This window comes from Bombus vosnesenskii, unplaced genomic scaffold (genome assembly GCF_011952255.1).
Source record: "Bombus vosnesenskii isolate JDL3184/JDL3185 unplaced genomic scaffold, Bvos_JDL3184-5_v1.1 scf7180000016263, whole genome shotgun sequence".
In the NCBI taxonomy this organism is placed as follows: domain Eukaryota; kingdom Metazoa; phylum Arthropoda; class Insecta; order Hymenoptera; family Apidae; genus Bombus; species Bombus vosnesenskii.
The window spans coordinates 1,922,854-1,940,165 of NW_022884332.1; the positions used below are offsets into that span (position 1 = coordinate 1,922,854).

Below are 17,312 nucleotides of genomic sequence, written 5' to 3' on the forward strand. Positions count from 1 at the left end.
CATCAAATACTTTGGTAAATTTAAACTAATAAAGAAATTACCATATCAGAATCGCTGTGACTTCGCATCGACTTGTGTAATAGATAACTGACAGTGTATAAAACCTACATAAACTCTTAGAACGCGACTAGAAACATATTTCAATCGCTGTAACATCGCAACGTTGAACAGACGCATCTAAATCAGGTATTTCCACAGGATCGATTTTTATATGCTTTCAATTATTGCTCTTTTAATTATACTAATTAAATAGTAACTATAGATTACATCAATATCTACTAATTATATATATACGATTATATTTTATACATTTGCATTAATTCGAAAGTGTTCTAATATGTACTTATGGACGACAGTGTATCTATTATAATGTAAAAACGTGAATATGGAATGTAGTTTAATAGACAGGTTTTAAGGTGAAGCAGAGTGACGCTGGTTATAGCACTGTGCGTCTTCTATGCAAATGTAATTCTCCGTTGAACCTCTTCGAGTCTAATTTGCCGTAGGTATACAGAAATGAAACGAGCCGTTGCGCTGCCTGCAAGCGGTCTTGGAGCTTCAACGCATTTCAAGGACGGTGTTAGATTTTTAGAGTGTCGCGCGAACGGAGCTTGGTGCGTTAACTATCGACTTCATTGCCTTCTTGCAACATTTCGCTTGTAGGGAGTATCGCTGAATATTTGTGGAGTATCGCTTTACTGTTATAGTACTTTTATAATATAATACATATAATACTTTTTAAATTACAGTGAATGTATTTCATCAAATATACATGATTAGAAAAGTTGAAATTATGTTACGTTGAAATATCGACTGTTTGGGTAATAAATAAATTGTAAATCAACTATTAATTATTTAAATACGATTTTTATATAAAAAGGAACGTAAGTAACATATCAAATGCGAAACAAAAATACGATCTATCGTTTCAATGTATTAGACCAATCAAAATCCTGCTATATTATCATATTACATAAAATACTCTTCTTAACTACGTATTCTACTGAGTATTCTTAACATCCTTAAAATTAATTAACGGTAATCCCAAAACGAATTTCTAAGATTCTTCCCTCGTAGCTTCGTACAGAACTTCTTTCAACACTCTCGTTCCATCATCGAGTTTACAGTATTTATAGGTCGGACACTGTTCAGTGGGATTTTCCTGCATGTATTTTTGCAGCAATATTGTATTATTCTCCTTTTCGTCTGTTATACTCCAAATGTTGATGAAGTATATCGTGTACGGGTTAAAGTCTTGCATCGCGGAAGAGGACCAGACGCACACATGTACCTGAAGCAAACACAGACAAATGTTTCTTTATTCTTTCTTAATAATTTCTTCTTTCCCAAATATTTTGTTTATAATTATAGTTTGTTTCCCAAATATTCGTTTCATCGAGTTACACAACCGGCCATAAGTATTAAATGCATCTCAGTGTTTCTAGCTCCCAGTTATTCTGCTACAAATCTGTCATCTCGCTCGCATCATATGCGTTCTATACCGCAATTTTTGACAGATATAATTTTCAATAAAATTTACAAAAAACTCTAATTGGTGATAAAACGTTCGATAAATACAATTTACAAAAAAAGAAAAAAAAAGAAGGAAATTCCAACGAAGCTTCCAGCAAGCGTGATCCTCGGTAAAATTTCCAGTAAATGTAATTAGTAGATGTCTTAATACTTCTAGCCAGCAAACCGTATATCGCTACTTACGTTGGTTTTCAGGATTTGCGCGCAAGAATTCATCGTGTCGAGAATCAAAGAACACGTTCTGGCAGTGTGTACATCTTGCAACACCTCACTTTCTTTATAGCCACCGGTATAGGCGTCGAAGTCGTCGATCAAGAGCACAGAAGGCAAAGTGGCGAAGGTGTGTAGCTGGACGAGCAGCTTTGCCAGAGCCTTATAGTCCTCCAAGTACCTAGGGTATTGATTTCTTCGTGATCGTTTTGCGTTCGATTTCATAATCGAAAGCGGATTCACTGTTGCACTACGCGCGCGTAATGCAACCTTATTACAGAATGATCGCAGTTCGTTCAAAGCAGATGTGATCCACTTGGATTTTCTTACATTATCTTACCAAATCGTATCTACCCTACCTTCTTAAGATACATTGTATCGTTATTGTGTTGTTGTGATAATAATTTATTATCGTGCTACTATATTTCATTATAATTACTATCAATTTAAGCAGCGAACATCTATCAGTAAGTTTTGCGCCTTGTTTTGAGTTAATCGCATGAATCCTACGATGTATTATACTACTGTTATACCGTTATAATAGTAATAAAATCATAGTATTACAATTATTATATTACGCTATCTTAATCAGAATACTATACATGTTATTTGTGACTATTGTCATCTTACATTACATATATGCGTATGTATATGTATAAGCCATATTTTCCTTACGCTATTGTATGTATTCTTTGAGTAGGAAATTATGTCTAGAGAATATTGTTTTAAAGCTTTTTTCTTGAAATTTAAGAGACAATAACGTGTCCTTTCGTATCTCGTAACTTGTAACATAAATGATAGATATATGTCTGGAAGGAAAATCAGAAACGTTTAACTGATTACCAAGACCACCTGAATATAATAATTTATTGAAAAAATTCGGCATCGAGAATGATTGGTAACTGCAAAATAAACAAACGGCGCAAGCATCCCGCGAGCAATATAGCTCAAGTAAATGGATGCCGTAATAAACGTAAAATAGCGTTTCGTTTATTGCCTTGGTGTAAATCTGTTTCAAAATCAATAAACTTCGTTTCCAAAAGTGAAAGCGTTATAGCATTTGTAAATCTAATATATAATCAGTCAGTTCTTTTAAATCCAACACAATGTCTAAATCCGCGCACTCCAACCAAGAGTAAATCAAAATTACGTAACGGTACTCGAATAGATCTATAAGCGAATCATATCTCTGTCAAAATTTAAATTTTCTTTATAATTAAATAAACGAATCTAAATATATATTACGTTATCAGTGATCCATAATTAATTGATACGAATTATTACACTGAAATATCGAATTTTTTGGACTCTAATGATTTTATTTTCTAGCATTCGCATAATTATGCATAATGGAATATTATAACGTCATTGGATCGACTTCTAAAAAGCCGTATGCAATAAGAAAACCGTTGTTTGCAACTCGACAAAGTATAGAATCTTGGAAATTTTTGTTTCGATTTAACATTCTTTTTCATCTACAGATTCGTTAATCGTTTAATTACAAGTTAGATCTAGCAGCTTCTTTTAAATTAGAAGATCGCTTTGCTTCTTTAAAATTATAGAATCTAAATTAACAGAAAGATTTCTGACTCTAACATCGACACAAATAGCGATATTTAAATAGTAAATGTATATGTATATTGAATAGATACTTAAATATATAATTTCTTGATTCAATGAGAACGCAGTAAGCGTCGTTGCTTACTATTAATTTGATTAAATTGATTCTAAAATTTGAACGAAAGCCTGAACTAGATTAAAATTCGTATAGATATTGCCACCGCATTTCGATCGACGTTTCTGCATTTGTAGAAACTATACTATACATAGGTATGCATCTGGTGTATGCATACACGATAAAACTAAGAAACGAGATAATTAGAGAAATGAACTGGAACCTACATATGTGAAAAAAGCAAAGTAAAGTGAAGAGGCGCAGTTAGAGAAGAGAATTTTCCTCTTTCGCCAGAAGGCACGGTTCGACGAATCCTCAAGCGTGGACAGATAAAATCTCAGCTTTGAAAAATAAACGGTAGAAGAAGGAAGCAGCTGATTTGCGACGACCCCGGTTCGACCGTTTATTTTACTCTTGCTTCTGGTGCCACGATGAATCGCGTATAAAAATTGCGGACTTCGTTGTTTATCTAACCGAAAGAATAAACGTTTCGAAACTGCCTCGTTTTATCCGCGAAGGATTAGCTTCGTAAGCGTTCGCATAGTTAAAATTGACTTGGAAAAAAATGAAAACGATATCGATCATTTTTCATGCGTTTCATCTTCATCTTGTTGTTGGTATTAATTCTCCGTGTGGATACGTATATACGATATGATCGACCGAGGTATAATTAAGAATTTTCTCTTGAATTTCTTATTTCTGAAGAAGCATCATTTTTTCAAGGAAAAATCGGCCAAGAATAGAGTTTTGAAACATAATTTTTTTACACAAATCTAATCTGCAGGCTGTTTCTGTAAAATCGTTTCAAGTATCATTCGTTAAATGACTAATAAAACGTTAAAATCAAAGATAATTTCGAACGATTAACGATAACGAAAGTATAAGTTTCATGCGTATATGTACGTACATACGTGAAAATAGTCCTTCTTTTTTCAATTCTTTATGAAGCGTTCGATTTATTTATTGTTACATTTATACCACGCTATATTTGCAAATTGTAACTCGGTTCGAGCAAATTTATTCAACGATGAATCAAAGTTCTTTGTGCGCTACTATACTGCGTATTTCATTGTAGTTCGCTACATAAAGCAGCTGAGAATGAGTAACCTCTCTGGCGTGATCTATGTGCAGTTAACGCAGCCTCTTCTGAAAATACGATCGCTTCTAAACAACGCATATGTTTATGCACGTAGAATGTCAATACCTGTCGCGTGTGACGTGTAAAGTAACTAATGTTCCTTGATCTATCGCTTCCGGTACGTTGAACAAACTTCTCGAATTCGAAACCGTTCTACATATTATTATTCTATGGCGTAACGCTGCGATCCTTCGCTATGATTCCATCGGTTATTATACAGTAGTTCGCGAAAGCATTTGAATGCTTATAGAAATTTTGTATATTGTCTGTGTTATACGAAACATTTCGAGATTCCGTTAGCATTATCACGAGATACCAATTGTTATATTGATAAAGTTTGAAATAAATCTGAAAATATATATAGTAATTACAAAATATTTAATGCAAATATATATTTCACAGAGATCGTAGAAGTATTAAGCAATTATTCGTTACATTCCTAAGTCTTAATATTCAGTGAAAAATATCATCTTTAACATTTATTATATGCTTAAGGTGACTCTTCGTGCTGTATTCTAATTTTTTAGTAAATATATGTTTACAGCAAATGTCTTGTAACTTTTGTTTACATTCTCAGATTGATTTCAGATTTAACCAGTATATTCAGGATAATTACGCCTCACTGCGATAAAAACGAAATGCAATTTCTAAATGTTTTATCTAATACACGTAACATATATACGGAGGTTTTCTATGGTAAAAAAAAAAAATCTTATAGCTGCTATATGACTCAAAACGACCATGAACGAGTTTTGGAAACATGACACGATCTTCTTTCTTCTTAGAAGATCAAAAAGAACTAATAAATTCTTCCGCGTCTTAGAACAAAGTGAGTAAGTCCGCAATATATTAACCGACATTCGAGATTCAAAATTCAAGTGAAACAAACGATTTCAAAATAAGCGATTTAGTTTAGTTAAATGGATATAAATCTGGCGCTCTTTTTAGAAACGAATCCCGAAGGCCGATGCACGTGCAGAAGCGCCGCAAGAAAAGTGTTCCGCTTACATAAATCTCATCAGCTTGAAAGCCGCGGGTGCTGGATTACTTCTATCGTGACAGGCTGCCGGCAGTCTCTCCAAAGGAGTCGGTGTAATGTAAACGACGCGGCGTCCTTCTTCGGCCCAGTAAATTGCTACCTACGAAGGAAAACTCGATTCCGGAAATGTCCATACCATTTTTAACAAAGCAGTTCCATAACGAGCACCGATCGTGCAATAATGTTGACTTTTAATGCTAATATTTAGAATGCTTTTGAGATTTTGAAACAACGTATCAATCTTATCATGTTTCTGTATATTTTCATACGTTCTAGGCGCTATATATTGTATACAGCACTGCCTTGCTAACTAACGAAAACCCTGCATTGCTAACTGGCCATTAATATCCCCACCACTCCTTGTACGTCTTCGTGAGGCGGAGGAAACATTTCAAATATGCTTCGATACTTAGAAAGACTTATCTCATTACGGGTCTACGTTTCACATTTGTAATTTTTTAAAGCATGTTATCAAATTCTGTTTATTAACATTCGGGCTACGCAAGGGAATTCCAAGAACTCGTTTAATATTTTTTTCGTCACTATTTCTTCTATGTTGATTCTACAGTTCTATGAAATTTAAAGAAGTTGAAATATTTATAATATTATAAGAAATTATACATGTATGTTACTTTGTCCTCAATGCATTGAAACTCTTGATAGGTCTTGAGTTTTTAAAATTTTGATAAATTTTGAAATTACTGATATATTTTAGTTTTGAAACCTTGAAAGGTATTGAATATGTATGATATTAAATATAAATTGATAGATTTCTTTATTTTAAGATATGAAGGACAAAACAACATATCAGGAGAAAAAATAATTACTATTAAACTTTTAAGATTTTGAAATCTATCTAGATTTTTTAAAAATTCATGATTTATAGAAATTTTAAAAATTAAAAACCTGTGAAGGTTTAAAATTCAAGAATTATCAAGTCTTTCGAAAATTTCAGATATCGAGTCATATTCGATGTAATCCGAATTCTTTGCTACAGATAAATACGTATGTAATTTCACGCCAAAGAAAAATATCTGTTCTAAACCTTGCATTGCTAATTGGTCATATTTGATCCTTCCTCGTGGCCAGTAACAATGCACAACTGTACACCAATATCTTATCGACACGAATATTTGAAATAAATTTGAATAAATAAATAAATTTGAATAAAATAAATTTTTGCAATTGCATGTAAACGTTTAAACAATTTTTTAATAACCCATTAAATATCTCTAATCTATTTAAATTTTGATCTTTTTGGAAAAAGGAATTAAAAAATCTTATTCTATATTGTATCCAGTTCGCGTAAATTTCTCTATCACTGTGCAATCCTAATTCCACTATTTATTTTAAGTTACTGAACTACGTTTGTATGTACAAAATATTATAATGTTTATATTTTTTGATTCATTTACCTCAAACATAAAAGATTGACTCAACTCTGCTGGTCCACAAAGCAACGTCGATTTCACATTAGACTTTACAGAGAACATACTTTGCTTCAATCTTCCAATCGTATATGTAGGTTATATAATTATCGCAGTCGGAGATACGATTGATTTCTTTCTTTCCTTCGGTAATTAGGTCTATCCCAAGTATAGAAAATATTTGTAACGAATCTTTTAACATAAAGTCTTATTAAAAAGTGTTTTTCAAACTGCGGTTTACATCTTTTAAGCAAGTTTGTCATAAACACTAACGACCAAAGATTTGAACGAAATGTTCGCCGCTGTGGCGGCACGCGACGGTAAGAACTCGCGTCATCTACAATCTACTTTATCGGTTTAGTATGAAGTGAAATATATTCATGGTTGCTCAATATTTTTATTTTTTTTTCACAGATTCTTCCATAAAAATATAAAGATAATGTACGCGAGGCATATGTTACCGTGTATGTGATATAGGAATAGGAATAGAACACTGCATAGAGGCGCTTTCTATCCTTATCTAATGAGGCATGTGTCTAACGCCGCTCGTTGATCGATGTTGTACTTACATATTTACTATACGAATATGTAGCGAATATGCACGAATAGTTCTTTATACAGCATTCTCTTCCTATTCCTATATCGCTTTTTCAGCTCGTTCACGCACTCTATTTTTATATCCCTGTGGATTTTTTTTTACAACAACACGGTGAAAATCAGAGAAGAAGGAGTCTCTTTCTTTTTATATGAAAGTTTGCTTTGATTTCGAGAAGAGGCGCTGAGATCGTACAATCACATCGCTCTTTCTCGATAGAACCGCATCTACGAAATGAACCTTTTTACTTCTGCTTTTACGAAAACGTGTATGCAAGTGTATATCTTGTGTGTAAATAGTTGTTTCTACCAGATTGTTCCCGATTCCCTGGCAAATTTTAGGCAAGGAATATTCAATTCCTACGGTAAATCGCGGACGCAGGATTACTATAGAATGAATACGCATAATCTACAGAAATGGAGGCGTAAGTCCTCTGCCATATTGGACAGATTTTCTAAATATCCAAGGCCGATACAATGAGACGATTCGCTTGTACCAAACTTGTCAGGGACGCCAGGTTAAGTGAGCTGAAAACTGGAGAAACACAGCCCACATCACAACAGCGAAGTCAAAGTAAATCGTGAGAATTTCCGTGCTATAATTTGTCTAATGCACAGTCGTACATACAGGTGTAGGAACTTTCGTAGTGGGGGTAAGGCTCTTAATGTCGAGAGTTGTGCTTTACAAACCATGGCGCTACTATAGAGCCTCGATTTATTTGTTAGGATTTTGCATTTAGTGCCATCCTGCGGCAAAAACAATATCTGCGTACAATAAAGGTAAAGAATATAAGGTAACCTAAACTACATCTCGTCATTTTTCACAATTTATTTAAAATAAATACATGTACATTATTTCATCTGGTACAGAAAAAAGGTTGTTTAGACACTCATTATGTGATTCATTAATAAATACTATTATTTCTAATGAAAAAGCATAATTTCCAAATCAAACGTATTTTTAATGCTTTTATAGTATGTACGTACATATATTAGACGCATCTATCGGAGGATCATAGCGGAAAATAAATTTGTTTTTAATTTTTTTTTTTTTTTTTGATTCATTAAAAAATTTTATAACTAGATACTATACTATTTAATACTCTCCAAAATATTTTTTATATATTCCCTAACCCGATCCCTAACGCCCTATCTAATCAATGCTACCCATTTTCCACGAAGATTCTCGTTCTTCGCTATAAAAATAATTTTTTATAATACTAACTTTTATTTGGGCTACAGTTCGGCACAATACATGATCTTTGTATATTGAATTGAAGTACATTATTATCAAATAGATATGATTATAATAATATGTATTGTAACTATAAGTATAGTGTATTGTTGCAACACTTGCGTACTACATGATGTTTAAAGTAAAGCTTCTATTTAAAAAAAAGCATCGCTTCAAACCGACTTTTATTTTTGCGCGAGATTCTTTGCCAGGTAGCCGCAGCTACGCTGCAGCCCGTTTACCAACCGAGCGTATATGCATGGTTTACCACCATAATACAGAAGTATTGCAGGTGCAGACACAAGATCGCGCTGTGCAACGAATCCTTGCAAATGGATCCAGTTACCTTGTTGCGGACAGATTGGCCAACATCGTCCGGTCATTAAGCCTTATCCCTCCGTAGGAGTTTCCAGACCTGCGTACGACCGTACTGTATATTCCTAATCGCAGGCTCCTATATCTATACATACTATACACTTACTGTTAGTATAAGTTCTATGTGCGTGTGAGACAGTGCATACCACGAGTACATATTACCGATACCGATCATACTTTTTCATTCAAATGCAAATTTAGGTTATGCAAACGTAAACAGAATATGAATTGTGTTTACAAATCAATGTTATTGGACGTTGACTGTGAATATTGAAAAAAATAATGAAAGAACTAAATGAAACATAAATTATTATACGGTGATTTATAGATTTTATTCTATTGCAGCATAAGATTTTTTAACCAAAAGATGACGAGTGAAATTCAAATCACTACCATTGTTAATGATATTTTAGTAAGTATACATTATGTGTACATTAACTAATGCATTTATTTTATGCTGTTTATCTGTCTTATTATTTATTATTGTTGTTTTATAGTAACTTAAAAAAACAGATTAAGGTTAAGATTCAATTTTTTGCAGCTATATAATTACAATTATTTCAGATTAAATAAACATCTGTTTAATATAGATATTTACACACTTGTTTCTAAATAGTTTTTTATCGAAGATGGTATTAATGAAAATAATAGTCATATTATTTCTATATTCTTCCCTCTCAGTCTTGTTGCAATCTAAAATTATATTTTTATTTCAATAATAATTATTTTTATCACTTTGTAAATCTACTATAGAAAGTGGAAGCTATAGAAGAAGCTTTTAGTTGTGTTTTGGTGCATCACCCAAACAGTGAAAGCGAGAAAATAGCAACATGGCAAACAGAATTATCATCTGCTATGTCAAATTTATCCAAAGAACAGCAAGAGAATGCAGTAAGACAATTTTTATCTATGGCAGCAGCAATGACTAATCATAAGAGATTGCAATTATTATTGTCACTACTTGAAAACTTAGTTACATCTAATGTTTTGCCAGCAAGGTAGATCAATTTGAAAATAAGGTATCATTTATAAAATATTATGTGTAAAATATATATAATTTCAGACTTGTGTGTGAATGTATATTAAATTGTGATAAACTTCAATATCAGTTAGAAGATTTTTGGGTTGAATGTTTTGTTCTTATTCGGCACATTATTGGAGGAGTTGATTACAAGGGTGTCAGAGAAATAATGAAGGTAAGTGTCAGCAAAATTAATTTCAAAGTAATACAAATTTAAATTAATGAATGCTTATTATATGCTTATAGGGATGCAAAGAAAAAGCACAAACAATTCCATCGAGATTAGATGCATCTATTCAGCCTCAATTGAAAGCTTTGGAAAATGTAATTGAATACATTTTTGATAGAAATGCTTGTTTGTTACCAGGATATTTTATTGTAACTGAAATTCAAAAGGCTTATCCTGATGGTAAAAACTGGCCACACTGGGTATGTTACTTCATTCAAAGATAAAACTTATCATACTTTGTTAAATTTAATAACATCTAATATAATTTGTTTTTTTAGAAATTAGCAAAATTGCTTTCAAACTTTGTTGAAAGTTTTCGTAATACTGCGCAAATGGTATCTATAGTTGGACATTCAAAGATGTTACCAGTTGTGGAACATACTGGATATGCTGATTTAATCAATCCTTGGGTACTTGATACCACAACATTAAAATTTTCATTAAAAGGAAATTTGCCTTATGATGAGGATTTACTCAAACCACAAACTGAATTACTGAGATATGTATTAGAACAACCTTATAGTAGGGATATGGTGTGTTCGATGCTTGGTTTACAAAAACAGGTATGCTTATAATAATAAGATAATAGTAATATGGTAATATAAGTATATAATAATTTTATGTTGCTTCTATTACAGCAAAAACAACGATGTATAGCTTTGGAAGAGCAATTGGTAGAACTTGTAATTCTTGCTATGGAACGTGCAGAAAATGAAACGTTACCGGCAGAAGGAACTGATGGAACTGTTGCAAATCATTATGTATGGTTACATCTCTCATCACAGCTTATATACTTTGTACTCTTTTCGTACGCTTGTTTCCCGAGTATCGTAATGGCAATACACGATAAATTAGCAGGAAGAGACTTAAGGAAAGGGAGAGATCACTTAATGTGGGTCTTGCTACAATTCATTTCTGGAAGTATTCAGAGAAACCCACTATCAAACTTTTTACCAGTATTAAAACTATACGACCTCCTATATCCAGAAAAGGAACCGTTACCGGTACCGGATTATACTCAAGCATTATGCACACATCAAATGGCTATTACGTGTATATGGATACATTTGCTAAAAAAAGCTCAGTCAGAACATTCCAATATTCACAGACCAATACCACACACTTTGAAACTTCATCATGAATTTTTACAACATTTAGTTATGCCTAACACTTCTCTTTGTATGGGATCTGATTACCGCATTGCTTTGCTATGTAATGCGTATTCTACAAATCAAGAGTATTTTGGTAGACCAATGGCAGCTTTAGTAGATACTATACTTGGTACTCAAAAAGGTCAGCAACAGCAGCCGATGCAGACGTTACAAAATAACGCAGCCCTCGCAAGTGGACCAACGACGCCATTATCGATGTCAATTTTGGATTCATTGACTGTTCACTCTAAAATGAGCCTAATACATAGCATCGTTACTCACGTTATCAAATCGGCACAATCCAAAAGCAATATGGCATTGGCACCAGCATTGGTTGAAACTTATAGTAGATTACTAGTATACACTGAGATTGAAAGTCTTGGCATCAAAGGTTTCATCAGCCAGTTGCTTCCAACAGTTTTCAAGTCTCATGCATGGGGAACATTATATACTCTTTTGGAAATGTTTAGTTATAGGATGCATCATATACAACCGCATTATAGAGTGCAACTTTTGTCTCATTTACATAGCCTTGCAGCTGTGCCACAAACTAATCAAACACAACTTCATCTATGTGTGGAAAGCACCGCTCTTCGTTTAATTACTGGATTGGGATCAGCTGAAGTACAACCACAATTATCTCGATTTTTATCAGAACCTAAAACTCTTGTGTCAGCAGAATCTGAGGAGCTGAATAGAGCTTTAGTATTAACGCTGGCACGTTCTATGCACGTTACAGGAACTGGATCAGATAGTCACAGTGGAACATGGTGCAAGGAATTGTTGAACACAATTATGCAGAATACCCCACACTCGTGGGCTAATCACACTCTTCAATGTTTTCCTCCGGTGTTAAGCGAATTTTTTCAGCAAAATAGCGTACCAAAAGAAAACAAACAACAGATCAAGAAAGCGGTGGAAGAAGAATATCGAAATTGGGCTTCTATGAGTAATGAAAATGATATAATAGCACACTTTTCTGTACCTGGTACACCACCTCTATTTTTATGCCTTTTGTGGAAGATTATTTTCGAAACTGATCGAATTAGTCCGATCGCGTATAAAATCTTAGAAAGGATTGGAGCCCGAGCTTTATCGGCGCATCTTCGAAAATTCTGTGATTATCTTGTATTTGAATTTGCTAATAGCGTGGGTGGACAACATGTAAATAAATGTGTAGATACAGTTAACGATATGATATGGAAATACAATATTGTAACTATTGATAGATTAATTCTTTGCCTGGTACTGAGGACTCACGAAGGCAGTGACGCGCAAGTATGCTTTTTTATAATTCAATTATTGTTATTAAAAGCTATTGAATTGAGAAACAGAACCCAAGAGTTTGTGAAAGAAAATTCTCCGGAGCATTGGAAACAATCGAACTGGCATGAAAAACATCTTGCATTTCATAGAAAATTCCCAGAGAAATTTGCTCCAGAAGGTATTATGGAACAAACTAGCGGAGGACCTAGTCAATATCAAAGTTTGCCTGTTTATTTTGGGAATGTATGCTTACGATTTTTGCCTGTTTTCGATATCGTTGTACATAGGTATTTGGAAATACCAGCTGTGTCAAAAAGTTTAGAAACATTGCTAGAACATTTAGGATGTTTATATAAATTCCATGGTTCGTATACACTTCTCTATTAACGATAATAATACAATCCTTATATTTGAATTAATCTGATTCGTTTTGTTCCATTTTTTTAGATCGACCTGTTACGTACCTTTATAATACTTTACATTATTATGAACGTAAATTAAGAGACAGGCCACCTCTGAAACGACGATTAGTGGCAGCTGTTTTAGGTTCCTTAAAAGAAATTAGGGCACCAGGATGGGCACTCTCAGAAGCTTATCAAATGTACATGACTCGATCTACTGATGATGTTGTCACATGGATGCCAGAATTAGATTACTATATCCGCTTAGTACGAAGAATTGTGGAAAGTAGGTGATTTTATTAAATAGTATTTTTTAAATAGTATTTTTTTTATTAAATAGTATTTTATAATCGTCTGTCGAAATTTTCAGCAATGTCAGGTACAGCTCATTTTCCTGCTACTGATTGGAGATTTAATGAATTTCCCAATCCTGCTGCACATGCATTGTATGTTACATGCGTTGAACTTATGGCTGTCCCTGTTGCTCCAAATATAGTTGCCAATTCATTGTTAGATGTAGTTGCAAAAGGGTAAGATGCAATGAGATATTACTATATACTTAGGTTCTTCAACCTTTTAATTTCGAGTTTATTAGGTACACAGTGATACCGTCAGATGAAATTCATTTATGGATAAATTGTGTGGGTTTGCTATTGGCTGCTTTACCAGAGTGTTATTGGTCAGCCCTTCATGACCGATTAGTAGCAACTATTAGCAGCCCAGGTCTAGCTAATTGGAATTACAGTAATTTAACTCCATTTCAAATATTTAATTTTAATAGCACACATAACAGTTTATTAGAAAATAAATTCAGTTATATGCTGGCATTGGCACATTCTGTGTGGCATCATGCCGGTGTTGGACAAATAACTACTATGCCTCAGTAAGTTTAAATTTTGAATACTATATATTTTTAGTAATTATAATATAACGTGCTAAAATCCAATTTTATTTAGATTTATTAAAGAGAAACTTCAACCAGTTATAAATAGCGAAGAACAATTTATATATGCGTGTCATTTAATTGGACCTACTTTAGCAAGATTTAATGCTGAAAGGCCGAATTGTGTCGTAGAATTAACAGTTCGTCTATATGAAATGCTTGAACAAGTCGATCGAGTTCAAACTCATCTAAAATACATGGACCCAGTTTGTGATTTACTGTATCCTTTTTTATCAACTTATTTTGATATAATTATCTGGTAAAATATTTCTATTATTTTTATTCTAAATATATTAACCTTAATATTAACTACAATAGATATCATATAAAGTACATGTTCGTCGGGGATATGATGAAGAACGAAGTGGAATGTATTATACGAAGACTAAGACCTGCTTTACAAATGAGGCTACGATTTATTGCTCACATAAATATAGACGAAATTCAGTCTTCCTGAGACGTCCCTAGTACTAGTAATGCAGAAGTGAATACATGATAACATTGAATATCTCAATATTGTACATATTGTCTTTATAATAATATATTTCTTGCATACACAATGTATGAAGGATATACTGAAACCAATATTTGAATCTCAAAGTATTTCCATATTTTCTATATTTCATTTCCATATTTCTATATGGTATAAATATATGCAAAAGTGCATTTTTCACGTATAAAAACATATAAATATGTAAAATGTTGTATAAGGAACGACTTGATCTTCGTGTTATAAAGTGAAATAATACATATAAACATAAAATAGAAGTATTTCAGCAAAGTATTATAGACAACAAATTTAAGTTGCTTTGTCAAAACAGTGTATTTATGATGTTTATCACATGTTTTTCACAGCACATCTGACTAAGCAGTATTGATACTTTAAACAGGTTCATAAATGTATATTGTCGTAGTGGAAGGCATGAGTTACAACACTCAAAGTTCCATACTTATTTATGTAGTAATTGCTCCTATTTATAAACAAACACTACTCTATATATTTTGATATTAATCATGATAAATTTAATGAAATAACTACTATGATACCTTATGAACTTGAGTATAATTATTTCCAAAACCTAAATTATTACGTGTTAACATATACATACATGTGCATGCTATATATAAAAATTAAAATACTTATTATCACATAATAATATCGCAAAAGTAATATAATTTCACGTTACCATAATAATTGAAGGATTTAAAGTTTATCGAAATCAACATTTCCAGTTTTCAAATCTTTGACTAACTGAGCAAATTTTTCATGTGAACATTCGTTTTCTTGTACAAATGGCTGTGCCTTCATCTGTTGCATCCATTTCATCTAAAATAAATTTAGAAAGTTAGTCTACATTTTAGAAAACATGATTATTCTTTCACGTATGTTTGAACTTACTAAATGAGAGAAATTTCCATCATTGAAATTTGTAGGTTCTCCATAAATGAGAGATAGAGATTTTCGTCGTTCAACCCATGGCCACATAAGTATATCTAACATACCAGGTTGTGCTCCTAATAAAATAACAAAAAATAGAATCAATATTTTTCCATTTCATACTATTTGTGATCTGAAATTAATTTATAAACCTCCAAAATACACAGTTCCACGAGTTTTAAGTTCCTCTTCAAACTCTACTAATAAAGATGAAAATTCAGCAACAATTTCTTTAAGCGGTCTGCTATCGTTATTATGAATGCAGTTTGAGAAAATACTAACAAGCTGAAAGGCAAATCATTGGTAAAGTAAATGACTATTTTTTTAAAATCATTTTATAAATTCTAAATAATTATTTGCTAAAGCATCATGCGTATAAGAGGAAAAATTTGTAAGGTGAACTTTCTTACCTTGGAATAGTGATCTAACAGTTCTAAGTCACGAGTTTTTGTTTTTTCATCATATAAGGAAGGCTCAGGATATTTTTCATCTAAATGATTTGCTATGACTAATGAATCAACTATTACTTTACCATCAGCATCAACAAGTGCAGGAACTTTACCCTCTGGATGAATCTAAAAATATTATTAAATATGATGGATATTAAACAAAGTTAATAATATGATTTTTACATAAGTAACAAATTATGAAAAATATACGTACTTCCAAGTACCATTTTGGTTTATTCCTGATATTGATATTAACAGTATCATGTGGAATGTTTTTATAAGAAAGTATTAATCGAATTCTGTGTGTAAAAGGACAAAATTTCATACCATACAAACGAACTTGTCCTTTCACTTCTGCTGGTTTCTGAGAATCTATAAGTTATATTCCATATAATTATGTACAAAATAAAATTAAATTATAATTTCAAACAATTAAAGCCACAAATGAGAATGTCTTAATTGTTTGTAACGATATAAAAATTGCATTTTATAAAATAATATAATAGAATGCAAATAATCACTGCCTTCAAGAAAGATTTTCAAAATATAATTACATAAATGTTTATAAGCACCTATTATATTTATTGATATTGAAAGTACTGTTTTATACTTTATTGATTTATAATTACTATAAAATATATATGCAATAAAACTTTTAATTGTGATATAAATTTATAAATTCAAAGGAGAAAAATATAATAATAACTATTGACAGTTTAACTCATGTTTTACTAAAGAAGACATACAAGTCTAAAAAATACACAGAATGTATAATGTAAGTATGTACTTACCAGCTCCAAGATGTAAACTGCTCATAATTGTTCGTATTTCGTTAGATTTGTATCTAACAATAAAATGTTTAATATATTTCGAAATGTTTGAAATGATTATCGCACTTAAATGTTCATGCGATGATTAATTTCAGTAGAAATTCCAAACACGTGGTTATTTATTAAGACTTATGGCATACGTCAATTTTTCTGCTTGGAATGAATGATAGAAATATTTCGAAAAGTTAGTATGGAAAGTGATTCCGCAATTTTTACTTTTCTAAACGTGAGTTACCTATGACCTACGGCAATGTTACACACATTGTATATTTCTTTTTGAAAGAAAGTAGGTCAGATCTGCGCATGTCCAAAAGTCGATTGATCGAATCGAATGTTTGAATACTATTAACTACAATTAT

General features: G+C 32.2%; 3 protein-coding genes across 6 annotated transcripts; 1 reads left to right on the forward strand and 2 right to left on the reverse strand.

The window, feature by feature from the left end:
* Nucleotides 1-831: 831 nt before the first annotated feature.
* Nucleotides 832-7,738, reverse strand: LOC117242083. 4 transcript variants are annotated; one of them, XM_033508458.1, is made up of 5 exons: nucleotides 7,690-7,738; nucleotides 7,011-7,181; nucleotides 5,565-5,695; nucleotides 1,717-1,924; nucleotides 832-1,291 (listed from the first exon to the last, which is right to left on the reverse strand). In XM_033508458.1, the coding sequence occupies exons 2-5, from the start codon at nucleotides 7,086-7,088 to the stop codon at nucleotides 1,058-1,060; spliced, it is 651 nt and encodes a 216-aa protein (XP_033364349.1). In that variant the 5' UTR covers nucleotides 7,089-7,181; nucleotides 7,690-7,738; the 3' UTR covers nucleotides 832-1,057. The 4 variants fall into 4 exon arrangements, with proteins under 4 accessions (XP_033364349.1, XP_033364346.1, XP_033364348.1 ...); XM_033508455.1 differs by having other exon boundaries at nucleotides 7,011-7,214; XM_033508457.1 differs by lacking the exon at nucleotides 7,690-7,738 and adding an exon at nucleotides 7,592-7,681.
* Nucleotides 7,739-7,845: 107 nt separating this feature from the next.
* Nucleotides 7,846-15,288, forward strand: LOC117242077 (mediator of RNA polymerase II transcription subunit 23). Its single transcript, XM_033508446.1, has 12 exons — nucleotides 7,846-8,190; nucleotides 9,571-9,637; nucleotides 9,979-10,223; nucleotides 10,289-10,421; nucleotides 10,493-10,675; nucleotides 10,754-11,038; nucleotides 11,114-13,256; nucleotides 13,340-13,579; nucleotides 13,664-13,823; nucleotides 13,889-14,176; nucleotides 14,250-14,456; nucleotides 14,555-15,288. Exons 2-12 carry the CDS (start codon nucleotides 9,593-9,595, stop codon nucleotides 14,691-14,693), a joined length of 4,068 nt encoding a protein of 1,355 aa, XP_033364337.1. The 5' UTR covers nucleotides 7,846-8,190; nucleotides 9,571-9,592; the 3' UTR covers nucleotides 14,694-15,288.
* Nucleotides 15,035-17,249, reverse strand: LOC117242081 (pyrimidodiazepine synthase-like). Its single transcript, XM_033508453.1, has 6 exons — nucleotides 16,915-17,249; nucleotides 16,338-16,495; nucleotides 16,085-16,249; nucleotides 15,827-15,959; nucleotides 15,636-15,751; nucleotides 15,035-15,563 (listed from the first exon to the last, which is right to left on the reverse strand). Exons 1-6 carry the CDS (start codon nucleotides 16,937-16,939, stop codon nucleotides 15,441-15,443), a joined length of 720 nt encoding a protein of 239 aa, XP_033364344.1. The 5' UTR covers nucleotides 16,940-17,249; the 3' UTR covers nucleotides 15,035-15,440.
* Between the last annotated feature and the right edge of the window lie 63 nt (nucleotides 17,250-17,312).